The sequence below is a fragment of the Solanum verrucosum genome, unplaced genomic scaffold, assembly GCF_900185275.1.
Source record: "Solanum verrucosum unplaced genomic scaffold, falcon-dt-bn FXZP01000285.1, whole genome shotgun sequence".
NCBI lineage: Eukaryota > Viridiplantae > Streptophyta > Magnoliopsida > Solanales > Solanaceae > Solanum > Solanum verrucosum.
The window spans coordinates 587,809-615,119 of NW_026019934.1; the positions used below are offsets into that span (position 1 = coordinate 587,809).

At 34.9% G+C, this 27,311-nt stretch overlaps 7 protein-coding genes across 7 annotated transcripts; 5 read left to right on the forward strand and 2 right to left on the reverse strand.

Annotated features, from left to right (window-relative positions):
- The first annotated feature begins 362 nt into the window (after positions 1–362).
- On the forward strand, positions 363–2,145 carry LOC125833457 (probable protein phosphatase 2C 43). The gene is made up of 4 exons (XM_049512625.1): positions 363–645; positions 1,091–1,461; positions 1,542–1,778; positions 1,864–2,145. The coding sequence occupies exons 1-4, from the start codon at positions 363–365 to the stop codon at positions 2,143–2,145; spliced, it is 1,173 nt and encodes a 390-aa protein (XP_049368582.1).
- Positions 2,146–5,210: 3,065 nt separating this feature from the next.
- Positions 5,211–7,645, reverse strand: LOC125833341 (uncharacterized). Its single transcript, XM_049512483.1, has one exon. It carries the CDS (start codon positions 7,334–7,336, stop codon positions 5,429–5,431), a length of 1,908 nt encoding a protein of 635 aa, XP_049368440.1. The 5' UTR covers positions 7,337–7,645; the 3' UTR covers positions 5,211–5,428.
- Positions 7,646–8,529: 884 nt separating this feature from the next.
- On the forward strand, positions 8,530–9,515 carry LOC125833906 (late embryogenesis abundant protein 46-like). The gene is made up of 2 exons (XM_049513064.1): positions 8,530–8,619; positions 8,802–9,515. The coding sequence occupies exons 1-2, from the start codon at positions 8,533–8,535 to the stop codon at positions 9,513–9,515; spliced, it is 801 nt and encodes a 266-aa protein (XP_049369021.1). The 5' UTR covers positions 8,530–8,532.
- A 1,675-nt stretch (positions 9,516–11,190) lies between these two features.
- On the forward strand, positions 11,191–12,306 carry LOC125833646 (protein LE25). The gene is made up of 2 exons (XM_049512818.1): positions 11,191–11,348; positions 11,958–12,306. The coding sequence occupies exons 1-2, from the start codon at positions 11,274–11,276 to the stop codon at positions 12,153–12,155; spliced, it is 273 nt and encodes a 90-aa protein (XP_049368775.1). The 5' UTR covers positions 11,191–11,273; the 3' UTR covers positions 12,156–12,306.
- A 1,091-nt stretch (positions 12,307–13,397) lies between these two features.
- On the forward strand, positions 13,398–13,783 carry LOC125833914 (late embryogenesis abundant protein 46-like). The gene is made up of 2 exons (XM_049513076.1): positions 13,398–13,493; positions 13,580–13,783. The coding sequence occupies exons 1-2, from the start codon at positions 13,407–13,409 to the stop codon at positions 13,781–13,783; spliced, it is 291 nt and encodes a 96-aa protein (XP_049369033.1). The 5' UTR covers positions 13,398–13,406.
- Positions 13,784–14,411: 628 nt separating this feature from the next.
- LOC125833499 (zinc finger CCCH domain-containing protein 14-like) lies at positions 14,412–18,023 on the reverse strand. Its single transcript, XM_049512662.1, has 3 exons — positions 17,741–18,023; positions 16,890–16,950; positions 14,412–15,347 (listed from the first exon to the last, which is right to left on the reverse strand). The coding sequence occupies exons 1-3, from the start codon at positions 17,811–17,813 to the stop codon at positions 14,576–14,578; spliced, it is 906 nt and encodes a 301-aa protein (XP_049368619.1). The 5' UTR covers positions 17,814–18,023; the 3' UTR covers positions 14,412–14,575.
- A 4,640-nt stretch (positions 18,024–22,663) lies between these two features.
- Positions 22,664–27,241, forward strand: LOC125833412 (enoyl-[acyl-carrier-protein] reductase [NADH] 2, chloroplastic-like). The gene is made up of 13 exons (XM_049512563.1): positions 22,664–22,852; positions 23,986–24,276; positions 24,379–24,488; positions 24,584–24,639; positions 24,721–24,805; positions 24,896–24,943; positions 25,521–25,595; positions 25,684–25,795; positions 25,949–26,000; positions 26,079–26,130; positions 26,232–26,289; positions 26,624–26,722; positions 26,853–27,241. The coding sequence occupies exons 2-13, from the start codon at positions 24,003–24,005 to the stop codon at positions 27,008–27,010; spliced, it is 1,179 nt and encodes a 392-aa protein (XP_049368520.1). The 5' UTR covers positions 22,664–22,852; positions 23,986–24,002; the 3' UTR covers positions 27,011–27,241.
- The last annotated feature ends 70 nt before the right edge of the window (positions 27,242–27,311 follow it).

Below are 27,311 nucleotides of genomic sequence, written 5' to 3' on the forward strand. Positions count from 1 at the left end.
AAGCTACATTGATCATTTCTTAGTCAGTTGCAGTTCTTCTACTTCGTTTGGGTATCTCTGTTGTGTTTTCTTTCAACCCATTATGGTGTTGATGTGAGAACAGAGGTGGGGTTGTTGAATTTTCTGTTTCTAGGCATTTCTGGTTTCTGGGTGTAGTGTTGATTGATATTCACGAACTTCTACTCTGTTTGTGTGTGTCAGTTGGATTCGTTCTTGGGTTTTTTTGATCGAGATTGAAGTTTTAGTGTTGTTTGTTCGGAATTCAGGGAAATTGAATTTGGGTTTTTCTGCTAGTGTTGAAATATTGGGGTTTTGGGGTACATTTCTACATTTTCGATCTGTACATTTTGAGTTTAAGAAGGATGCTTCGTTGGCTGGAAAGGATTGTATTAGCTTGTTGTGAACCTTTAAGTCGATATCTCCCTTCGAGCAGGGGTGAAGATTACCCATTGCTATGGTATAAAGACCTTGAGAAACATTCATGTGGGAAGTTCTCTTTTGCTATGGTACAGGGTAATCCAGTATGTGAAGATTATGGCCACGTTGAACCAGGTCGTCAAGGTACCTTTGTTGGGATTTATGATGGCCATGGTGGCCCTCAAGCTTCAAGATTTGCCTGTGATCACCTTAGCCGCCATTTAATAAGTGAGATCAACTTTCTTTATTTCCTTGTTAATATAACAATGGTGTTTTTTCCTTGTTTCCTTTGCATTGTAAATTTTACTCTCACATGTCCTTAGATAGGAGGCTATGGAGGACATGAATTTCTATTACCATTGTATTATTATTTAGTTGTAGATTTTGCAGCATATTTTGTCATGCTATTTTTAGTATCTTGTCGTGGCTTTCTTCATTTGTGATATTCCTTTACCCGGACTGCTTTGTTAGTTTTTTCTTGAGTCAAGGGTGTATTGTAAACATCCTCTCTACCTCCCAAGGTAGGGGTATGGTATGTGTACATACACCTCCGCATAACAGGAATTTATGATTTCAAGTTTTGGAAGAACTGATATACATAGTGATCTTCTTGATTATGTTACCGTAGACCTACTGGTTTTAGTTTCTTCTTCACACACTTGTTTTTTTACAGGGTTTGCTCGAGCAAGGGGAACAATAGATGAAGAAGTCCTTAATAATGGCGTCGCTGCAACTGAAGAAGCCTTCCTTGATTATGTGAGGGAGAGATTTGAAGCTGACCCATTGATTGCGTCAAAGGGGTCCTGCTGTCTGGTTGGTGTTATCTGGAATGGGACATTATATGTTGCTAACCTGGGGGACTCTAGAGCAGTATTAGGTCATAATCATATAGAAAGACCCGATAGGATTGTTGCTCTGCAATTGACTCATGATCATAATGCCAGTAACGTCGCGGTCAGGAATGAACTGAATGCTTCGCACCAAGACGATCCAAACATTGTGGTTTATGTCAATGAAGCATGGCGTGTTAGAGGCATTATACAGGTTTGCTTTTAAATACACACAAACTTGTTATGTTCATGAGTCATGACAGTCCAGATGCTCATTCTCCTTTGATCTTTTAGATAACTAGAGCACTTGGAGATGCATATCTGAAGCACCAAGAATTTGCTCTTGGTACAAATTTCCCAAGATTCCACCTTAAAGTACCTATTACGCAGCCAGTAGTAAGAGCTGATCCAGAAGTATTTTCAAGAAACTTACAACCAGTTGATAGATTTGTTATATTTGCTTCTGATGGGCTGTGGGATCTCTTAACCAATGAAAAGGCTGTAGAAATTGTGAATACCTACCCTAAAAAGGTATCTGTTATTGTGCCACTGACATTTATTTGATCAAAATGTCATTTATGTCATGTTTAAACTTATTTTGTTTATCCAATATCAGGGCATAGCTAGAAGACTACTTGTATCAGCCCTGGATGAGGCGGCAAGACGTGTAAAGATCAAGTATGATGACCTTAAGAAGGTTGGCATAAATGAGAGGAGGACCTTTCATGATGATATAACAGTGGTGGTCATCTTTATAGATCACAACATGCTGAATAGAGAATTATCTGTGCCTGGAATGTCAGTTCGAGGATTTGTAGACGCTGCTCCTCGACGATCAAATTTCAATATTGTTCAGCAACAGCCTGGTAGTGAGGAAGAACTCGATGACATGCCATAACAAGTTGTTCTTTTCTAGGTAGTGACACTGGATGTGGGAAGCTTCTCATCTCCCATTTTCACCTCGTTTTACATTTTACAGACTCTATTAGGCCACCACCATCCAAAAGACATGCTGAGGAAACTACCTCTTAATTGTTTGTTTACCACAATATCTGTCAATGTAAGGCCATAAATACATTCTGTTTCAAGATTTATACATGCTTGCCTTTTGAAGATTTCTTGCTTGTTCTAAAAATTGTTATTTTCTAGTCTCTAACTATGCTGTGATGGGATTTAACTGCTAATATCTGGCCATTGGGCTACATCTGGTCCAATTTTAAACGAAAAATATAAATCTCGTCTAAAAATTTTACAAGTGTTTTAGAATCAACAAGGCATTAGTTATTTGTCTAAATTCTACTATCATTAGTTTAATAAATGAGATATAAAATTCTCTTATGAGTCTCAATAGTTATTTACTCATTTTTTTGAAAAATGATAGAAGGTAATTCAATCAAACAACCTTATATGATTAAATGATTTTCTTAATGGGTATGTCAAAATCTTAAACGACATTTCCAAATTAACTAATTTGGTCATTTGCCAGTCTCATATTGTACTTTCAATGTGAATATTATTAGCACTTAATAATCCGATTCAAAGGATATAATCTTAATTTTTACAATAAGAAAGGGCTATTCCTGATCCAGAATTTGCAACAGTCACATATTACAACAGCATATAACTTTCTGCTATGCCCATTGGCTTTTGAAAGAAAGACTCAAAATTATTAGGAAGTGTAAAAGGTTTTCTCTCGGCTCAAGTAAAACATATCAAAACCAAGTATGGAAAGGAAATACACTAGCGGAGAAATGATGAAAATATGCGTAAAAGAAACAATAGCAACAACAATATAAGTAAAGCAAAAGAATCAGCAGGTAATAACAACTGAGTCGTTAAAGCAAAGAGTATTTCATCAAATAAGTACACTGTTTTCTGGGCACATTTCACTAATAATTCAAAATCCATCAATAGAATCATTCAGCTTGACATAAGCTCTAGTCATGATTCGGTCGAACATGAGGTTGCTTGACATAGAAACAACATCTCAGTCTCAAACAAGTTGGGTCAGTGTGCTTGACATCCTACCTATAATATTCTTAAGAAGCAAAAAACAATTTTGTTACAGTAGCACCAAGTTTGTACTAATCTGATACAAAAGTTGATGGGATTCCCCTTTTGAAGATTATCATGTGTCAAGCAAGCTTCATGAACAGCTTTCCCCAGAGTTGCTTATCAGGAGACTTGCATCTTCATGTTACTATCCATGGCATCTGGGATATCTCTCCATCTCTTTGTTTAGTAATCAGTCGTAACTTGACTTAACCGAGAAAATTCCATCTATTTTGATGGTCTGAGAAGAGAGCATTTACGAATTCCCGATCCTGAAAGTTCCTCCTTGGATGCAGATTCCAGTTGTATCCAGTAAAGCAGACTGCCAGGGTGCACTCTTTATTGTTCACCAGCTCATGTAGATCTTGATAGAGCTCTTTAAGCGGGGATCTATTTCTCCATCCATTGATCCTGACATAGTCTAGTTTTCAACCCATTACCCACCTTAATTTTGGACCATGTCTACAAAGTCTTCCCACAGATTACTAATCTGTTCCCACATTGCCAGCACTTGAACGGATACGATCTTCTTAATGCACCAGTGATTTTCCATTTCCATTCCATGTGAGGCTACAACTATTAATAGTCTAATACTACTACATCTACGTCAACAACAATGCCAGTCCCAAACAAGTTGGGGTCGGCTATATGAATCTTCACTGTTTCATTTAAGCTCAACTCAAGCCATCAGTATACCATACTTGGCTCTCACTACTTTTTTCCACTGATTCTCCCAGTCATTATTGAAATCTTTATCACAATTTAAACATAAGACTCTTGTTGTGTAGCCTTAAGTTCTTTATCCCTAATCCTCTATTTTCTTAGACTTGGTCACATCTGCCCACTTTATCAAACGTATCCTCCTCTTCTCTGCGCACTTGACACCACCCGTTCTCTACTTAGTTCCAGAAACAGCAATAAAGTCTAAGAAGTTATGGCATTTCAGCTCAAATATGGAGAAAACATATAAAACCACTCACAACTAAAGCTAATATGACAGGACTGGAATAAAGAGGGATTAAATTACATCAAGTATCAAAAGGCTTCTATCTACATAAAAAAAAACTTAATCTTTTATTTGGTCAACAAGTTTGAAACTGAGACGTAATCGATCCATTGATTGAATAAACAGCCAGAGGCTAGCACAACCTACAAAAGTTCCACCAGTTGTTTCATCGCTTCACATTTCTATGTAAGATCTACATAACATTATGCATCACTCTATTTTTTCCTGCGAGAAGGGAATAAACCTGCTGATTACCCGTCTGGACTTGGACAGAATATGTATGATATGATCATCTTCACTGGTCCAGAGGAGCTAACAATGGAACTTATAGGCTTCATTAGAATGGATAGGTGTCCAGCATTCAGAACTAAGAAGACTAGCAATATCTAGATCTGACACTGTATAGCACCATGCAATTATAGAATCAATTTAAAAAGTGTAAGCCTGTTCACCCTACCGTTAGGATCTGACTAAAGATTTATGTCCTCTTCCTTGTGTACTTTATTTTACTACAGATAAAATATCCGCGCCCCCCCCCCCCCCCCAAAAAAAAAAAACAGTTATAGCTGGCTTAGTAGTTCAGATTCATTTTTGACACATAACAAGATCAAACCCAAAATTAAAAAAAGGCAATATAAATATCTTCAAATTTATATTTATCAAGACACGTCCATGTTCCATCAACAAAAGGGGAAAAAGGAAACAGAGGAAGGGACATACGGAGATACATCTTCTTCTCTTTTTTCTTTTTCTTTTGAGGGGTTGGGGGAGAGCTGGGGGGACTCTAAATGATGTTAGAGATAAGACTTGGGTCAAAAATCATACAAAGACAAGCTTTTTAAGATAATATTACTCTAAATGATGTTAGATGTCAGGATCCAAAAAAAAAAAAAAACTTTATTTAGACAAGATATATCAGATATAAAAAAATCTTTTGTCCCATTACATAAAGAGAAATATTGGGAAGATTTAAACAAAAGAATTCCTCAAAAACCAGATCATCTAAATTACATGCTAGTACATTCAAAGAAAGCTGCAAATACTTTGATAACTCATACCATGTTAAAAGATAGAAAGCACAAAGACACACAATTTCTAAACCAACAAAAGAAGCCATTGATGCTTAGTTGCATGTGTAAACTCCACTTGAATACCTGTGATCAACCTCATAAAAATCAGTCTTGCCCTCTAAAGCCGGCTGCAGAGAAATGCCAGACAAAGATCTAGTTCCTTGGGATGTAAACTTTACATAACCAAAAAGCTCTAGCTCTACCGCCTCATCATCATCATTAATATCAATGGGGAACCTCGCCTTCAATTTGCCAGGATGACCCTTGAGCGGAATCTCATCAACATGCCATTTCAGTTCTCTCTCAGAGCGGTTCAACACAGCTTTAGGTGAAACTTTCAATAATGTTGGGTCCACTGGCAATTTCAAGACAAAGGTCACATTGGTTAATGGAACTGGAATATCAGGATTTGCAACGTACTGCAGCATTACAGAAAGTAATGTCCCACTAAGACGCTTAACAAGTCGAATCCTCAAAGGCAGCGGAGTTAAACGTGGTAGCAAACTGTACTTGATAATTGGTATAGGCTCATTTGATGGTGCTGTCTTCACATGAAACAGACCATTCCCAAGGCTGCTCACACGAGAATTTTGCATGACAAACCTTTTAACAGCAGCAGTGTCTTCAACCTTGAAAGAAAACTCAGTTTCGTTATCATCGGAAGACTTTGGCGGCAGGGTTCTTAAGTAAACAATGCCCATCAAACCAACTCTAGCAAGCAATGATTCTCTGAACTCGGCACTGATCTCCTCAGTAATAAACATTTCTGGACCATTCATTTTCTTCACCAAAATATCCTCAAGATTCTTCCCAGCACCCTCAGCAGTGGCTCCAGCTGCAGCTTTTGGTGGTTCACTAGTCGCCAGTAATTCAAGCCCACCAAGACCCTGATCTTTCTTCACCTTTTTCGTACCCACATACTCAGAAGCATCTAATCCACCACCCCAGGCATCATTGATGCCTTCAAAATCTTCTCGCAGTGTTGATCCTTCATTACTAAACTCTATCCCTCCATACTCTCCTTCAAACCCTTCCACACCGATGTGAGTTGACTGGCTAGCTGCAGCAGGTGGCAGGGTAGTCACGTCAAGCCCTGCCAATGCCTTTGCGACATCTGAACTCTCATTAGCCTTGTCCTTCTTAAAACCACCCATCAAGGACTCTGGCTGATTAATCTTATCACTTGCTGCAAATGGATCCTGCTCCACCTCAATCTCCTCAATTTTCTCCTCCTCCTTTTCTCCACCCGTAATCGCCAACGTGGCTGCCACTTCATCTCCCGCCTCCAACGTTTCCTGAGGCAACTCAAACAACGCTTTCGAGAATGTCTCCAATCCACCTTCTTGTTCCAACGAATGCGCCTCCACATTCACCCAACTATCACCTCCCCTAATCTTATTCTCCGTATGAACAGCTGAATGCACCATCTTCGCTATACTCTCCCCGTGCATAGACGCCAACATAGCCGCCAACCTAATATTACTCACCCCTCTCAACACAATATCCAACGCCATATAAATCTCCGCGTATTTCTTAGCTAACTTCTCCGGTGTCACATCTACACCACGACACGCAGTAACCACCACAGAAACAGCTTGATTCACAATACTAATGCACTCAAACACATTATTAACAACCATATCTTTATCATTATCATCAGCAGTAGTAATAGCAAGCACATAAATCGAGTTCACAAGACGATACACAACCCGATACCTCGATTCAACCCCAACAATAACTTGACCCGAAGAAGCCGCAAGTGGGTCATCACCAAGTGACATAGAAGGATCGGAAGGATATGAGTCAGCGGTAGTTTGTTGTGGTTGTTTGGAAAATGCAAGACGCGTCTGGCGAAAAGCTGAAAGTGCCATTAGGGCTCGAGATGGTGGAAACCATTCACGGGTTTGGAGTAAGATATCCGGTCCATTAGTGGGTTGCAGAGAAAGTGCCAAACAAGACATTTTTTGGGTCGATCTTTATCAGATCTTTGCTAATTTTTGCACACAAAGTCTTGCTTTTAGAGCTAAGAATTTATGTATGTGTAGTGTGATTTTCAAACTAGATCATGCTTATACGAGCAGATTGGGAGAGAGATTACTTACTTGGGAACTGTGCAGAGAATTTTGGCTGCGCTCCTCTCAATTGCAGAGATCGGAGAGAGAGTACTATGACCGGAGAAAATGTTGACGGGATTTGGAAGAAGGAGATGATCAGTTTCGGAGCAATTGCTTAATGGGTCGGGTTGCTGAGATCCAATGTAGTGGGCAAAAATCAAAATTGCCCTTTTATGGATATTAATTTTAAAAATATAATGCACTCCATAAATTGATTTCTAAAATTTGATTTGATATATATTTGAATTTTATGAATATTCATAGAGTTTAAAAATTACATTATCAGTTCACTTCTTTGAACTCTAGGAAGAATGTTGGAGTAACAAATATTGCTTTCGTATTTAAAAATGAATAATTTTTTTAATATATTTAGTTTAAAATAATTTATTAAATTTTAATTGTCGACCTAATAATTACATTTCAATGGAATGACACATGACCAACATACGATACTTGTCAACTTACATTGAGTGAATCTCTAGATTTGTGACTATATGCAACAAATTAAATCGCGTAAAATCCACCTAATTATTCATATTAGTACCAATTGATCACAATATAAAACAAACATGACCATTTGATTTAAAATGTGTTGCAACTTAATTACGGCCATAAAACTTAAAACATGTAGTATACACTTGGATATTATCTTCACGATGCAGCTTATTATTTTCAACTTCTTGATAATAATAATATTTTATTTTAAATTGAATAAGTAAAAATGGACTTGGCAAACCAAATCCTCACAACATAACGTCAAGCCGCAAGCGATTCTTATCATTTTGACAATTTTACAAACGTGTTTGAATCTCATGCATCCAACTCTTATATGTATCCACGTATCACTTTAATTCCACGTGGCATCACCCCACGTCCTTGTTAAATCATGCCAAACGATGGACAATTTTGTTATGTGCATTATTTATAATCAAGAAACTTTATATTATAGTCCCATCGAATCATATTTTCTAAAAAAAAAAAAACAAATCAGAGCCAATTGATCTATACAACTACTAACAAAGAAGAGAAGGAATAATTTGAAGATGGAAGCAGCAAAGAAAACCGCAGCTAATGTTGCCGCTTCAGCTAAGTCTGGCATGGAAAAAACAAAGGCAGTTGTTACAGAGAAGGTTTTTTATCTCATATTTTATTAACTGTCAAAACTATCCTTTGTAACTCTCAGTACGTAAGGGGTATTGTTTATTCGATTACCTTTTTGGTCGTTAGCGAAATGTGAAATCAGTTTCACATGAAGAGTAATTAGTATATTTGATTTGTTATAATCAATTAGATTGAAATTTTGTTTGGATAGGCAGAGAAATTGACAACAAGTGATCCAGTGCAAAGACAAATGGCGACGGAGAAAAAGGAGCAGAGAATCCATGAAGCGGAGATGGATAAGCTAGCGGCGCAGGAGCAGAACGCGGCCTCAAAACAAGCGGCTGCCACTGGAGGAACTACTGCGTATACTGCTACTGGTGGTGGTGTGGGTCTCGGTCACACCACCACCGGTACACATGGCATGACCGCAGGTCATACTGGTCTTGGTCACACCACTGGGACACATGGCACTACCACGGGTCATACTGGTCTCGGTCATACCACCGGTACACATGGCATCACTCCAGGTCATACCGGTCTCGGTCACATGACCACTGGGGCACATGGCACTACCACCGGTCTTGGTCACACCACTGGTACACATGGCATAACTCCAGGTCATACTGGCCTCGGTCACACCGTTGGGACACATGGCATCACATCAGGTCATACTGGTCTCGGTCACACCACTGGAACACATGACATCACAACAGGTCAAACCACTGGTGTGACCGGGACACACGGCACTACCGCAGGGGATGCTACTGGTGTGATGCCGGGAGGCCTGGCAGCTGAGCACCAAACCGGGACCACAACGGGCGTGGTGGGGAGCGAGTATCCACCGGGGACAACCACAGGAAGCGGAAGAGCTACGGTTCAAGGCCCTAATACTGGTGGATCATCTACCACTGATTCTGCCTTTTAATTACCTAGATAGGAAGTTGTTTTTCTCGTGTGAGTTGTAAAATTAGTACTTCCAAATGTTGTTATGTAAACCGTGTTATCCAATACAAGAATGTATTAAGAGTTTGTCCATGCCATCTCTTTTTTTCCTTATTTCTCAAGGAGTTTTGAGTAATATACATCACATCCCATAAAGTAACCTTATATTTTGTATTATATTTAAGATTTCAATAGCGAAATCAGAAATTTATACGAAGAGATTCAAATAACATTCAAATTTTAGAATGTAATAGTGGTTATAATTTGAATAAAATTCTTGCATAGTTGTAATTTGAATATACAATTTAAAAGTAAATTTGAACTTCATGTACATCTATATTCGAATTTTTCGTTGTATCAAGGGGTTTAATAACTCACGTATAACCAAAAAAAAATAGATTAAAAGTAAATTTGAACTTCATGTACATCTATGTTCAAATTTTTCGTTGTATCAAGAGGTTTAACAACTCACGTATAACCAAAAAAAACAGATTATTTTATTTTATATACGTCTAATATAATCTTTTGACTGTATATCCTTAATAAATACTTGGTTCAATTTCTAAAAGGAGACTACTTAGGTTTACTAATGAAATATAAAACTTGAACTCTATTTACGTCGTAGTGTAAATGTAATTTTTTGATTTCCAACTTAGTTCTATCGCTATTTTCATTTTACTATTTTTCAAATAGTACTTAGTTTTCTTTCATTAAAAAAAAAATAGTACTTAGTTCTATCGCTAACAAATAGACTACTTAATTATGACTACTAGAGAGATAACGCAGGTTTTATTCATAGGACGTGTCTTACATCAACTAAGGTTAAGATCATGTTTTGCATATTGTTACTCTATAGCGACTCGAACTTGAGCGTCATTGTATTATAGGTTTTCGTTTGTTTTAAGGGTGTTCAAAATACTATATATACTGATATAAAATAAGACTTGACTTTATACATAGCATAATTTTTTAATGAATATTAGGACGTCTAGCGACTCGAACTTGAGCGTCATTGTATTATAGGTTTTCGTTTGTTTTAAGGGTGTTCAAAACACTATATATACTGATATAAAATAAGACTTAACTTTATACATAGCATAATTTTTTAATGAATATTAGGACGTCTAGCTACACACCTTGACACTACTGTATAGCTCCTCCCCAGCAACATTCATATTTAATGTAACAATATAGCAATAATAGAATATTTTAATAGTAAAGTGAATTTTTTCATTATATATAAAGAAAAGTAGAAACTCTATTATTCCATTTTCAATAGTAAAATAACTATATAGACAATCAATTCTCTTATTTCTCTTTTTTTTTTAATGCAATACATTTCAAATTTTAATCTGTCTATCAAATACAGAAAATACTCTGCATTTTTTCTAATTTTTTTTTAAAAAAATCATTATTATATTATATATTTTTAAAGTACATTATTAGAATTCAAAGTCATCTTTGCATGGACTAGTTGATACAAATCCAAAAAGGAATTAAAGATGTTTATCTATTCAACTAGTGAAAACAAAACGTGTCAAAACCTCAAGGATTCTACATCTCATGACTCACCACGTGTACATTTATAAATATTTACGTGGCATCACTCAGTTACCTACCCAACTCCTATATAAACTTTATGCCGTAACTTTCACAATAATCGAAATTACAAACAACAAACACACTTTAGAAAGAAGAAGAGAGAAAACGAATTAATCAATTAGCAGAGATAAAAAGAAAAATGCAGACAGGAAAGGACGCAGCATCTGCAGCCAAAGCTGGCATGGAGAAGACTAAAGCCAATCTTCAAGAGAAGGTTTCCAATTCCTTACCTTTAATAGGTTCTTTAAGTGTCTTTTGTGTTTAGAGGTCCGGCGGGTTGCGGATTGAATTTGAATGACGAGCAGAGTTAATATGTAAGGTTTATTGACTCGTCTAAAAATTATTTAAGTTAAATTAAATTAAAATACACATCATAACTTGATCCGCTTTGATGGTTTTTTATTTTTTATCATGATTATATAAGATAAAGATATTTGTAAAAATATTTTTATGAATCAATTTAGGCTATATATTTGTGGACTAATATGAGCTACTCTCTCTGGCATAGCTAGAGCCACCCTAGGGTGTGTATATTTTAAATTCTATATTTAAAGGATATATATTTAAAATTAGATACCTATGACAAAACATAGCGGTCAAAGAGTTTTGAATTCAAACCCCAAATGGTATAATTTTACAATTTTTTATTTTGACCGTCACATACCATTATTTTTGAACACCTATAAAATTTCTGGCTCCACCAGGGACTATGCCTATAAATAAATAGGTTATTTATAAATAAATAGGTCAATAACTCACTCAATTTTTTGTTGATTGAGTTATATTTTTAAAGTTATGAGTTCATATATATCTATTCGTGCAGGGTGAGAAGATGACGACGAGGGATCCATTGAAGAAAGAGATGGCAACGGAGAAGAAAGAGGATAGGGTTGCAGCGGCGGAGATGGAGAAGAGAGATGCTAAAGCACAGCATGCAGCTGCAAAACAAGGAGGAGCTACAACTGGAACTGGAACTGGAACTGGTTATGGTGCCACCACTGGCGATCATACCACTTTTTAGAAAGAAAAAAGCTAGTTACTTTTAATTTTGGTGTTTTTTTTTTGTTTTGTTATTAGGGGAGGGATGTGATTCACACTTTTTGTGTGGGTGTTGGCTTTTAAGATTGACACCAAATTAAATAAATAAAGTGGTACTCTTCCTATATTTAAAATTGTTTTATGTTTTATTTCGTAGTAGTGCAATTTTGGACATGTAATTTTATATTATGATTTTAAATTTTTTAAAATATAAAATATAATTGATAAGTTTAAGAAGAGGTTATATATAAAAAATAAATGAAGAGTTATTACTGTTGATTAGTGGATATTTAATTTTAAAATATGAAAAAAGGTGTGATTTATCAATGTGGTGTTTATGAATTATGATTTCTTCATTTATAAGAGTACAAAAATTGATGAAATTTTATTGTTTATCATAAATTTGTAGGGCTCTATATTAATGAAAAATATTACTACCATTTAAGAAATTTAAATGGTATATGGCATGTCCAAACAAAAATGTATAAGTTCCCTAGAAATTTTTATAAATATCATATTTGGGTCCTAGAAGTTGAATAATAGTACTTTCTCCATTTCCAAGTTTAGTGTTATTCTAAAACTGAAGATAGAAAATCAATTTGGCTTTTCCACTATATTCTTATAGTCCCATCTTTTTTATAATTTTTTAATTTTCAAGAGACATTTATTAAAATAGATAATTTAATAGATCTTATGTTACATTTATTAATTTTAATGAACATGATTTTTAATTGTTATACTTATTTTGAGACAAATCCTTAATTAAATGTGTTTAAACTATATATACTTGGCTTTAAGTATCCTTTGTTCTGATTTTTTTTTATAATCATTATCTTTTCAAACAATAATTAATTCTACTTATCTCTTTGTTAGGAGAACAATTGTTTAAAATAGTGGATTTTTTTTTTTTATTTCCTTGAAATTTGTTGCTTGCCAGAAGTTTTATCCTTTTAAGTAAATATGAAACACAAAAAATCCCAATTTTCTCCTCATCCTAAAAATTCTCTACTTCAGACATTTTGCTAACACTTCGATGAACTCTAACACCTGTCTCGACAGATGTCGAAATGTTAGTGAAGAACGGTAATGTGCGATGCAATATGAGGACATGTGTTATACCGTTACTCATTAGCCAAATATATTTAAATCGCGATAGTATAATACTATTATATAGCATAAACTAATCGAGCATAAAAGTATTTTTACATTTGCAGAAACTAATTAGAATAACAAAATGCAGTCATTGAAGGAAAAAGCATCAAATGTTGCCGCTTCGGCAAAATCTGGCATGGAAAAAACTAAAGCTACTGTCCAAGAAAAGGTTATCTTTCGTTTTTGTTTTCTTTTACTTTCCATCCATAATTTTACAATTATTTCGTTTAAATTTGTTTGTTTTACTTTTTTAAGGTGGAGAAGATGAAAGCTCATGATCCAACAGAGAAAGCGATGGCAACAGAGAAGAAAGATGAAAGGATCTATGAAGCAGAGATGAACAAGCAAGTAACTCAAGACCGCAATGCAGCTCTCCACCATGGCGCGGGCACGGGCACAGGGAGGCAACATTATTCAAACACAACCGCGGGTTCCACTGGACATCCTCATAACAGCTAACCAGGGCAATAGCACTGGTGGTAACTGGTAATTATAGTTAGGCTCGGGAGGAGCACAATAAAGTTACGGGTTAAGCAAAATTCAATAGCTGCTATTGAGAATCCAATAAATAAAAAGATTTGTGATCAAAACTCACGACGATCATCAAATCCTGAATCCAAATCTATAGTTAGGATATCATATTGAGCTAGATATATTTAGCTTTTGAAGCCTGTGTTGCCTTAATGACACTACATTTAGGTGTTTCAATTGGTAATAGGTTTTTGAGGGGTTTAATTTCCCCTCTTCTGCATGTTGTTATATTTTCTGATTATTGTTTGTTTCAAGAAATGCAAATTAGTTAAATTATTCCATGACAAACTAACTTGATGCAAGTAGTAGTTTTCATGTTAGACACACTGGAACAAAAGTACTAATGGAGACATACATCCCGCTAAAGAATACGATAACGATCACCAATGGTTCAAAAGGGAAAAAAAGGGAAGAGTCAAGCAAGATCATGTAATCTAATGATATTCATGCGACATCCTTCAGACAACAATCAAAAACTACCAAGATATAGAAGGGATTAATTAAATAAATGAAAGAGAAAACAGAGCTAATAAGCAACTAACACAACTCAAAAAGCTAGAACTAGAAGTGTACTGTTAATAAGATATCAATTCATGCCTAGATAATACTCGGTTCCTCTCATGAAGTTGCATTTCATAACTAGAGCCCAAAATTGAGATATACAATGTATCAGCATGACCGACCACAAGCAAGACACAGAGAAGAACCTGCCTCTTAAAGTCACGCTCCTGTTTTGCGCATTTCAGCATCCCCATGGGCAAAGTGGCACCTATCCCCGAAAGTGCAAGACCCTTTAGCAAAATTCTCGCAGAGCTTCGTCTTGTAATTGCTCATAGGAGGGGCGGGGCCACCAGGACCAGCCGGACCTCTTCCATGACCTGAAGGAGCTCTCCCAGGGCCACCTACTGGACCAAGGCTGTTGATCAACTCTCTTACCATAGCACTAGCCTGAGAAATTTGTTCAAAGGTACCCTCCAGTTCAATGTTTCTGAGATTAGTGTCTGTTTCATGCTCCCGGATTGCCAGCTTTGCTCCCGTCTGTCGACAAATCTGCTTAGAGTTCACACCACCCTTCCCAATGATTGCTCCAGCGAGAGAAGAATCCACACTGATCTTTGCAGTTGCCGTGGTACCAAAGCTAGCAGCAGGTCCAGAAACAGGAGGCTCTGTTCGCCCACCAAAACGACTAGGAGCAGGTCCAACCCCCATGGAACGTGGATCTTCCTGTGATGGCATAATCGGCTTGCCAATTTGCCATTCCCCGTGGGCAAAATTGCATGTGTCTCCAAATTTGCATCCCTCAGCAGTGTTGAATTTGTTGCAAAGTTTGGTTTTCACAGCAGGAGCATTTCCATTGGACATGGGTGGTGCAGCCACATTTCTTGATGCTGGTGGAGCTGATCCTAAGTTCATCATCTGGGCCACAGCATTATAGCCACCAGGGACATGATGAAGGAAATGACAGCTCTCACCGAATGGGCAGCCAGCAGTGCTGTGTAAAAACAAATCGAACAAAATCAACTCCAAACCAAGCTAAGAACATAATTCCCATCTCAATATTAGCAAACAGGTATAATCCAGAAAGCAGATATTATCAATTCACCATAACAGGACTAGTATACTAATGCAAATGAGAATCTTATCCAGACCATATTCTAAGAACAAGGGAAAGGGCATCCCACAGAACAAAAAAAGCAAGCACTCTAGTTGCACTCAAGTGCTTTTAACAATGGTGGATAACTGCAACCAATATTATATACATACAACAGAGCTGCAAAAAAGGGTTTGCTGACTTCCTAGGCTCCAATCAGGCAATCACCAAGAAGACACAGTACAACTACTTCCCTTTTGCGCACTCCAATCTCCAATGAGAAGAACATTTGAAACAACTGATTTTTTGAAACAAACGATGTTCAAATGAAGAAAAGATAACAACTCTCCCTGTTATTCATCCAAAGCAAAGGACATAAAAAATACTCACTTTGATTAACATTGAGGAAAATTGAATAAATAAAAAATCAGGTCAAAATTGACTGAATCCTTCAGGTTATTTGCTTTTGGCCTGTTTCATCACAATCTAATAATTTTTAAGACAAGTACGGGTTCTTAAGACTATTCCTTTGAATAAAATAAAGAATCCTTATGAACATACAAATCCTTACTCTTATCCTACACAGAAACATACAAATCCTTAACCAAAATAAAAGAATCCTTATGAACACCAACCTAATGTATGTGCAGACAACAACTAAGCCTCTTGATAACTTGATACACCATCTTGGATTGTGTGCTAGCACTATGTTCTATTCTTAGCTAAGAATGCATTGATTTAAAAAGTTTCTGACTTTAGAAAATACTTCCTTTCATGTAATTGAAGAGCATCACAAGGACGAAATTTCAGCACCCATTCAGCCCTTCTGAACTGAAGAAAAAGGACATCACCTAAATCCAAGCTCATTACTCTTTCAAAAAGGATATGGCATGTACTTGTAATATAAAGCATCAAATGGTAAAGTGTCCCACAGATGCCTTCTGTACCATTTTGCAACTCAAACTTTTTAAGAAGTCCACTAACTTGTAGACACAGAAAACTGAGATTCAGCCATTTTAGACATTAAATAAATACCTCTACATGGATTATACCAACTCTAAGCAGCTTTACAGTTAAAAAAAAAAATTACATACCTGTTTGAAACATATTAAGGCTTGAAAAAAATCATTGCAGTACATAGTAGATAGAAACTTTGGAGGACTGTGACAATATTTTATATTAGAGTTCCCCTCTCCTCCAAGTGTATTACAGCGGGTAAATATTTATCTCTGTGGATATCGTTAACAGACAGCTGTCTCATCATTAACTATTAAACAATTTATTGAGAATTCATCAACCTCAGCCCTCAAGGGCGAATATTTATTCTTTCGAGCTTCTCACAACAGGAAAATACTGAACGTTTGGATCTTGCACTTGATACCAATTAAAAGTCCACAACAAATTTAAAGTTAAAAAATGTCATTAGGTGGGAAAGATTTGAACCTGAAAAACTTCGTGCATGGCTTCGTTTTACTTCCTATACCACCTGATAAGGAGTCCATTTCTGTTGCACCAAATTAATTAATTTTTACAAGTTAGAAATTTTGATAGTTTCTAAATTGATGCTGGACAAAATTTTAAAGATATCATATACTTTATTAACATCGTAACGAACTACATTCAATTATAACTCGGAAACTCAGAATCTCAATATTAGAGAAGAGAGTTCACCATATATTCTGTAAGATATACCTTAGTCGTCGCAGTAAATAAAGATATAAAGCCACACTACACTGTAAATTCAGTGTCTTTAAGGTTTTGTATACCCTTTTCACCTAGATAAAGCTTTCAGGCTTTCTATGCATATTTCAGAGAGAATTCATCTTCTTCAATAATTAGAAGTTCATCTCTTCCAGCTGCAAGTGATAAACATAAAGTTCCCCTAGTAAACAGTTAAGACACCAAGTTGTCTCTCTTCAAAAATTTCTTCCCCTTCTTACGATTTATGCAAGCCTCTGTTCATCCTCCTAAACATAAATATTTTACTTCTTTTTCAAGAGAGTATTTTACTCAATTTAGCGTTAGCACTGGTTCAAAGTACTTAAACCAGCAGCCATTCCTGCTCTACCGCCTCCCTCGATTACAAGAGAAGTCAGAACAAGGAGCCAAATGAAATACGGAAAAGCTTTCAATACATGAGACATGAACATACCAAAATCTAAACAACATAAACGAACGGTGCAGATAATGCAAACAGTATTCCTCCATAAGATTCATAACGAGAAAACGACAATTCAAAAAGGCCAAATAAGCATAAAACTGAGAACGAAAGTAGATCTATAAAATGTACAAACCTGGCTTTGATTTCTTCAAACCTCCATTGAAGTTCGAACCAGCTTCATTTCTGCTTCTCTTCCGGAAATCCATAGCTACTTAAAACACTCAGATTCGAATAACTGAACAAAAAAAACTCTGAAAAAAAACAAAAGGAAAATATAACTACATATAGAGCCCTAAGCAAAGCAGTAGAAGTAGACGAATGAAAAAAACCAGTACGTTAAAACCCTAACCCTAGTTCTAGGGTTTATCGGTGAAGGAGAAGAGAGCGTGAAGATGAGGAGAATGAGATATATATGAACAGTGGATAATAATGGGAATATCTTTGATATTTTCTTTGAATTTATTTGGAGGACGAAATTACGACGTGGAGAAATTGGAGGAGATCACGTGCTATATCTACGTGCACTTTGTGGATCTACTATGCTAGGGCTTTAGTTGTGTTTTTGAGGCCTTTTAAGTTAGGTCCAATAGGGTGATGCTCATGATGAAGGACGGATTTTTAGGTTGATAAGTTTTTGATGAAGATATGCACATGTTATTTAAGTAAATACTCATATTGAAATGTAAAAAAGAGAGTGAAGGAATTTATATGGCATAACACAAATGTATATTGTATCAGACAGACAGATAAATTTCTATGCAGATAAGTTTTTGAAGAAGTTATGCAGGTGATATTTTAAGTAAATACCATATTGAAATGGAAAAGATAAGGATAACACAAATGGAATATAAGCATTTTCGAGACTGCAGTTGATATTAGAAAAAGTTAAGATCATTAAGAGATGACATGAGAAATTGGTATACGCAGGAAAAATACAACTTGATTTTGAGAGGGAAGTACTCTATTTCGAAAGCTATTTAGCTATCTTAGGAAACCAAGAAAAGGTTGATGTTGTTGTTTTAATCTGGAATACAGTAGCATAGTCTAAAGATAGGTTTATTATGTAGTTAGTTATTAAAGAGAGACGGCTCATCAATGGGAGATTGAACCAGTTGAATATTCATATGGATAGCCTACAATATTGATTGTATAACTATACATATGAGGGAACCACTACTCATCTATTTGATGAAAGTCATAATTTGAAACAGTTAAGAAAATTATAATGCAATGGACTGGAATCGAATATATAACACAGGAGTGTGCGACAAATGTTAATGAAAATAAGGATGAAATATTGGAAATACATATAGAAGGAGGTTATTACAGCCTTATGGGGGCAATGATCTACCATACATGGAGGACTCGAAATTGGAAGTTGTTTAAGGGTCAAAATATATATACAAAGAGAGTCAATTAAGCAGATAAAGAAGGAATTGATAGATAAATCGATGTTACCTTACATATACAAGAACCTTCATATCACTAGAGGATTAATGCAGAGATGTCGAGGTGCTCTTTAGCTTGTACTCACGTGGTTTTTGTTGTCTATGACAATATTAACAGTGTTACCAAAAAAGAAATGAAAAGAAAGAGTGAAGAGTTTCATAAGACACAATATAAGTGTATGTGTGCTTTTAAACTCGTTGATGGTGTAGTTCAAGAGATAAATTTATAACGTATGTTGGGAGAGAAAATACGTAATATGAATTGGGACCATGATAAATATGATTTTGAACTTAAATGTTAATTTAATATGACGGTGGAACAAACCTCGATCCTAAAAGGTTGTTTATGTGACGGTCCATCATGCAAAATGCATGAGAAAAAGAAAGACTAACATATTTTTAAGCTGACATGTTTTACGTAACAATAGTTTGTTTCAAAATATAGTGAATATATTGTGTCCACACATATACAATATTATTATAGCAAAACACATAACAATAATAAAATGCATCTATATCCACGCGCTTAATAATATATGTGCGGGTATAGGGGCGGATCCACATGGGTTACAGGGGTTCACCCAAACCCCTTGGGCAAAAAATTACACTATATATATAAGGTAAATTTTTTGTATTTATGTAGATATATTAATTTTGAACCACCTCATGGACAAAAAGAAAGCTATATCGCAGTGGCAGGTCTCCTTAAAGTTAACTTTCGCATCAAGAGTTTGAATCCCAGCGCAAGTGTTTATTCTTTTAGCTTTATTTTCATTTAGTTTCAGTTCCTAAAAGTGTGGATTTGAACCCCAAAAAGTTCAAGTTTCACTTCCCAAATAATCCTTATTTTTATTTTTATTTTTATTTTAGCTTTTTTTTAGCTTTCTTTTCATTTAGTTTCAGTTCCTAAAGGTGTGGATTTGAACCCAAAAAAAAACTCAAGTTTCACTTCCCAAATCCCTACTTTTCTAACCCCCTGAGTGAAAATCTTGAATCCGCCAGTGCGCAGGTATATAATAGGGAAAACTACATAAATGGGGGTCATAAAATCCAAAATAAGTTCATACCCAAACCCAAAGTAATTCCTGAAATACTCATTCTCTCATAAATAATTACAATTCATAACCCCTATTCATTAAGGTTGATAATTTCCACATATATTATACTAAATTAGTATCATATAATGTATTGGTATCATTAAGGCTGATAATATTCGCTTAACTAATACAAAATCAGTATCATATACTGTATTAGTGTCATTAAGGCTGATAATATTCACTTAACTAATACAAAATCAGTACCATCTATTGTATTTGTTCCATTAAGGTTGATAATTTAGCTTAACTTGATACTAGATCACTATATTTATTGTATTAGTATCATTAAGGTTTCTTGTTCAGAAATTACTCATTAGTCAATGATACTATAAGAGTGTATATATATTGTTGTGGTATCATTAAGATTTCTTGTTAAAAAATGACTTATTAATCAATGATACTATAAGAGTGTATATATATATTATGGCATCATTAAGAATTCTTGTTCATAAATTACTCATTAGTCTATGATACTATAAGAGTATATATACTCTTATAGTATCATAGACTAATGAATAGTTTCTGAACAAGAAACCTTAATAATACCAATACAATGTATATATATATACTGATTTAGTATCAATTATGCGAAATTATCAATCTTAATAATATCAATACAATATATGATATTGTTTTAGTACAGTTAAGCGAAATTATCAGCCTTAATGATACAAATAGAATGTATGATATTGATTTAATATCAGTTAAGCGAATTAGTTTGGATAATATAGTGTAATTATTTAGTGGGGTATGAATATAAAGGAATATATGTTTGTAATTATTATACTTTTTTGAGGTATTTACTTAGTTCCCTATATAATATTTCTACCTAATTATTAATAGGATAAAATACCTTATTAGACATACATCACTACTATATATACTAATATTATATTTACTTTCAAACAATTACATCTATTACCACTTTTAATATTTTATACCATATATTAATATATTATTTGAAGATACAATTAGATTATTAGATACTCACATAGCTTAAAACTAGGATTGATTAATTATCCACTTAATTAACTCTTCTCCAAATCAACCACTATCTCTTAATTCTCCTCTCCCATATTTATCACTCAACTATGTCTCCTCCTTTATGATTCAAGAATTTCATCGTACAATTTCATTCCAACAATAGCTAATCTACTCTCTTCTTCTCAAGATATCATCACCATGACCGACAAATTCTCCTGAACCCAAATATTATTATGTATTGTTCATTTATAACTAGATCAAATCAAAGTAACTGCTACAGAGAAAACTTTAATTCAGAGTGGGTCTTTATTGTTTGTCTCTGGAAGAAATGGATCTTAGTTTTGATTATGTTATGCCACAATGCAAAAGGATCAAAGGGAGTATTGTAGAGAGTTTTTGTTTGCTGGTGTTCTTCTAAGGCTTTCTTTGGTTACCGTGACATGGATTTGGTAGTACCAATATTACTTTGATATATCCATTGAAACATGTGTATCCAATAAGTAGTAATCTTAATTAAGATCTGAGTTGTATTTCTAGTAATGGGGTGTCTGACCATGTATATGTATCCACCATTAAATTTCGGATACATGATTTTTAACAACACGATGATATTAATAATACGAAGAATACTCTACAGTCGTGATTTGTTCATAAATTCATGTGATTCAACTACATTTCATATTTAGATACACATAATTAAATGTATATGCTTATTATGTATTCGAGATACATGTTTTTGGATATAACGTATGAAATTTAAATACACATAATTAGATGTATATGCTTCTTCGTTTAGTATATTCCATATTTAGATACACATAATTAGATGTATATGCTTCTTCTTTTTGTATATTTCATATTTAGATACACATAATTAGATGTATATGCTTACTATGTATTCGAGATATATGTTTTTGAATATAACATATGCAATTGATTATTGATACATCAAATTAGTACTAGATACATATAAAAGATACTTGAAATTAATATTATATATATATATATATATATATATATATATATATATATTGATATAGATACATCAAATTAATGAATTTATTATTTTAAGAGTAATAATTTGAAATTAATCAAATTGCATTACCAAGATATACATGTCTTTATCTTATATTAATAATATTAATGAATTTACTATTTCAAAGAATAATAAAATGAAATTAATTATCTATGTATTTTGAAAATCCTCAATTACTCCTCTAATTAAGGAAATCAGTTCCAACCAATTAATTTGAATAAATAAATTTTAAAATTGGGCAGATACTGCATGTATCTCATGGATTCAGACTCATGTATCCTAAGCATAAAATATGGTACAAGAAGTAATATTTGAAACTATTGAGAATCTTAATAATTAAGACCTAAACTAGTGAGATTTATGTGATTTGCCCATATTAATATCTCCCCTATATAATATTTCTACCTAATTATTACAAGGTAAATCTGCTAGGCAAACTTTTTTGACGGGCAACTAATGGAGTTGGGCTATAAGCCCTATAAGCCCAACCCTTAACAGGGTAAAATAGCCATTCAACAGAAGAGCCAAAAGTCCCACCTGTTAGCACTCTCACTCACTACATTTTCAAAGCTCCTCAACTTCGATTTCATCGAAAGAGACCTATATTAATTCTACTTTGAGAAATCTAAATCAGTTTATTTCTTCTCTAAGCATTGTTTCTTCGTGTTCATCGACTTGAGGTGAGTTATTTTTTTCAGAAACATTTATGATCCAAATGCTGTTTAGATTTGCTACATTGATCAATTCATATCTCATCAGTTCGCGATTTTGTGTTTTTCGTCGGAATTTCATGTTGCCTTTTTGTATTTGATTAAATCTGGAGAAAATTAGAATGCATTTGAATGTTTACATCTGTAATATCACTTCTGTACTGCTTGAGCTATGTTATCTCAGTTTGTTTGTTGGAATTTTCAGTTTCTGTTTAGTATTTTGATTAAATCTGGAAATTAGAATTCATTTGAATGTATGCATCTGTATTATCACTCCTGTACTACTTGAGCTATGTCATTTCAGTTTTTTCTTCGGAAAGTTTTGTTTCCGTTTTGTATTTTTGATTAAATCTGGAAATTGGAATGCATTTGAGTGTATGCATCTGTAATATCATTCCTGTACTAATTGAGCTATGTTTTTAGCTTTTTTGTGCTATTATTTATTTTAGGTTGTGTCTGGTATAATGATGATATGAGTTGAGCTTAAATGAGTGAATGACAATTCATATAGCCAACCTCATCATGATTTGGATTGAGGGTAGATGTTGTAGGTTGTGTATGTTATGATGGAAAATTTCATGAACACAACCATTTTTCACAAAAGAGAGAGAGAATGCTATCCAGTTTCGTAGTGGAAGTTAATTTTCTTTACAATTTTTTCAACTTTTAACTTCATATTGCCTTCTCCAACAACACTCCGACATTATTATCAAATTTCTTTAATCAAAACGCCGTCCACTTTCCTTGCATTAACATTGATCTTTGATAAATATCTTACCGGAAAATATTTTCTACCAAGCACACATTTTTAAGCTGGGGTGGTGCTTGATCATTCTTATTTTTGAGCGCTTGATGGAGGTTGTTCATGAATGCTTAACTTCATCATTTTTTGGGGTGGGTGGGGGGTTATTCCCTGAGTTCAGATTTGTGTTATATGGAATAAATATCTCGTTAGATACAATTCTAAGCTTTACATCTACTTACTTACACATTTGGATTTGACTGATTTTATTTCTCAAATTGCTTAGATGTTAACGTGTTATAATATATGTTTTCTTGGTTAAATGATATTTCGTTGCACTGACCATCTATGATTCCTTCAGATTCTTCTTTGTTGGAAATGGCTGCAAACACAACTCCTGGCTTGCAAATACAAGCAACCAAACAATGCATTTCCGCATCTCAGAATATTTCGAAAATGAGCACTATGAGTTTCAGTTTTGGAAGTAAAAGAAAATCTTTTAGTGATTTTAGAAGTTCATCACATATCTCACTCACGAAGCCAATCCATAGCTTCAAATTGGCTCCTATAAAATTTGAAAGGATGGTTACAAAAGCAATGTCTGGAGCTAGTGATAAAGTGCCAGTTTCAGGGTTGCCTATTGATCTGAGAGGTTGCTCTGAAGTGTCTATGAATTCTCCTTTGAGTTGAGTTTTTGTGCAGAAATTCAGAGTTCATACTTGGAATAAGTGATTGCTATTTCTTATTGATGCAGGTAAGAGGGCATTTATTGCTGGCATAGCAGATGACAATGGGTATGGATGGGCAATAGCAAAGTCTCTTGCTGCTGCAGGGGCTGAAATTCTTGTTGGTACATGGGTGCCTGTACGTATATATTTGATTTGTTTATGAAGTTACTACTATTTGTTACTTATAGCAATGTCAAAGAGGTAATCTTTTCTAATAACTTCATATTTTAGGCGCTCAACATTTTCGAGACCAGTCTGCGCCGTGGGAAATTTGACCAATCACGAGTGTAAGAATGATGATGTTTTTTCTTTCCATGTACTTTTCCCCCCCACTCTTTTCAGAGGGATAATGTAATTTGATGTTTTAGGTTGCCTGATGGTTCATTGATGGAAATTGCAAAAGTCTACCCATTGGATGCAGTTTTTGACAGTCCAGAAGATGTTCCTGAGGATGTAAGATAAACTATTTTCAGTACTCTTACCAACGAATTATAGGAAAATTGTACAAGTCTAATCATTCTTGGTGAAATTTGTATGGTGCAGGTGAAAACAAACAAACGTTACGCCGGATCCTCAAAGTGGACTGTCTCGGTATTATGCTCTACATATTTGTTGGTGTTTATCATAATTTTCAACTGGATATGTGCCTGCATGCAATCATATGTAATTGTTAATGCTCATGTTAAAGGAAACTTTGGTTCATGCATGTCAAAGAGTATTCAAACATATATCAGATGTTTCTGGTTGTCTCACCTTTCTCCACCATATCTTTGCACATTGCTTATAGTTGACATTCATATTATTATGTTTTGGTGCTACAGATAGTACCAAGGCACTAGAATTTTTATGTAAAATCTTCTTGAACCTTGGCTTCCTAGAACTATTGCGCCAAAGAAGATGTGGTTAGGAAGACTTCATTGTGTCCTATATGCATCATTACTAGTGACTGCTGGTGTTTGTGTTTGGCTATCAGTAAAGACTTAATTATATGCTATAGGCATCATTGATGCTGGAACTTGTGTTTGGTTATCATTTTCTCCTCCATTTTTGTAGTTGAACTATCTATGTTATACGTAAAGTAGTAAATCTGTGTTGTATGTTAGGGAATGCATTATGTCAACAGAGCTGATAAACTTGTTAAATAACCTTGCAATTTCTAATATTTTAGGAAGTTGCTGAATCTGTAAAACAAGATTTTGGCACTATTGACATCCTTGTACATTCACTTGCAAATGGTCCAGAGGTACACTTCTCCTTCTTATTTTCATTGTTTTCTGTAAGTCCATGCCTAATCTTCATGAGGCCAATAACTTTTAAATACTTTATTATAGGTTAGCAAACTTCTATCGGAGACATCAAGAAAAGGATACCTTGCAGCTATATCTGCCTCCAGTTATTCCTTTATATCTCTACTAAAGCATTTTCTTCCCATAATGAATCCAGGTAAACTCTTGTTAACCTTCTGTTGTTTTTGGTTATTTTAGTAATACAAAATTAGTGAATGACATGCTGTTCATCAGACAACACCTTTTCTGAAACCGTTTTGAAAAAGAAAGAAAAAAATCTGAATCTGTCAACTATGTCCTTACCTTGCAGGCGGTGCCACAATCTCTCTAACGTACATTGCTTCTGAAAGGATTATCCCTGGGTAGGACTCTCCTTAATTGCCTAGATTGAAGTTCATTAATTTCTCAGTGTAAGTTTAGTATTCTTCTTGAATTTACAGATATGGAGGCGGTATGAGTTCGGCAAAAGCTGCTTTGGAGAGTGACACAAAAGTAAGTTTGTTGCTAATTTTATTTTCAACAATCCATATCTCATTTCCTTTAGCTTCAACTATGAGCATCACTTAAGAGTAGTTTAAATGTTTTTGTTGAAGGTCCTGGCGTTTGAAGCTGGAAGAAAGCACAAAGTCAGAGTCAACACGATATCTGCAGGTATGCATCACAACACTCAGTATTTCGCATAACTTGATGCTCTTTGAACTCTGAAATTTTTCTGCACAAACTGATTCAAAAACATGCTGCATTTTCAAAGCTTGTAGCTTATTCCCGTCACAGGAAGAGTATGTTTTCCATGTTAGTACATTCCTTCAGTTCCATGGCAAACTAAACTGTATAAAAATATATTTGGTGGAGAACCTCTTCAACCCTTTTTTGTGTGTTCGACTAACACAAAACAGTCCTATTTTTTTGGCTTCCTTCCAACGTGCTCGGTGCTCATAAATCTGGAATCCCATTGCCGAAAATTAAACAAGTAATTGTTTTCCAGGTCCACTGGGAAGTCGTGCAGCAAAAGCTATTGGCTTTATCGACATGATGATAAATTACTCACTGGAGAATGCTCCTTTGCAAAAGGAGTTATATGCTGGTAAGTCACACCCTTAATGTTTCTTTTCCACTGAGAATGCTGAAAAGAATTGATTTTCAAAGTCGTATTAATGTATGTTGTTTGCGGCTCTATTGTTTCCGAGTATATAACCTGAAATTGGATCTAACAGAGGAGGTCGGGAACACTGCTGCTTTTCTGGCATCTCCTTTGGCTTCAGCGATTACTGGTGCCACTGTGTATGTCGACAATGGTCTGAATGCGATGGGAGTTGGAGTTGACAGCCCAGCTTTCACAGGTCTCGACATCCCAAAAGATAATAAGAGCTAGTGCTAGAGGCAATGCTAGCATGGCTTTGGTGATCTAGAGAAACTTTGTTTTGTTATCTGTCATAGATTCCGGATAGCAATTGTTAGTGACATCTTATCTTTTTCCAAAAGGTAACTTAATTTGTACGAGGCAATCTCAGTTTTAGCTGCGGTCCTCATTATTTATTGTCAGTGTGTTACCTGACTATCTACATTAAGCTAGCGTTTGGTTATAGATTTTCATATATTTTTGGGAAACCAGTTTCCCGTGAAGTTTCTATACGTGTCTGGCCATATATTTTCAGAAACATATTTCACTCCTA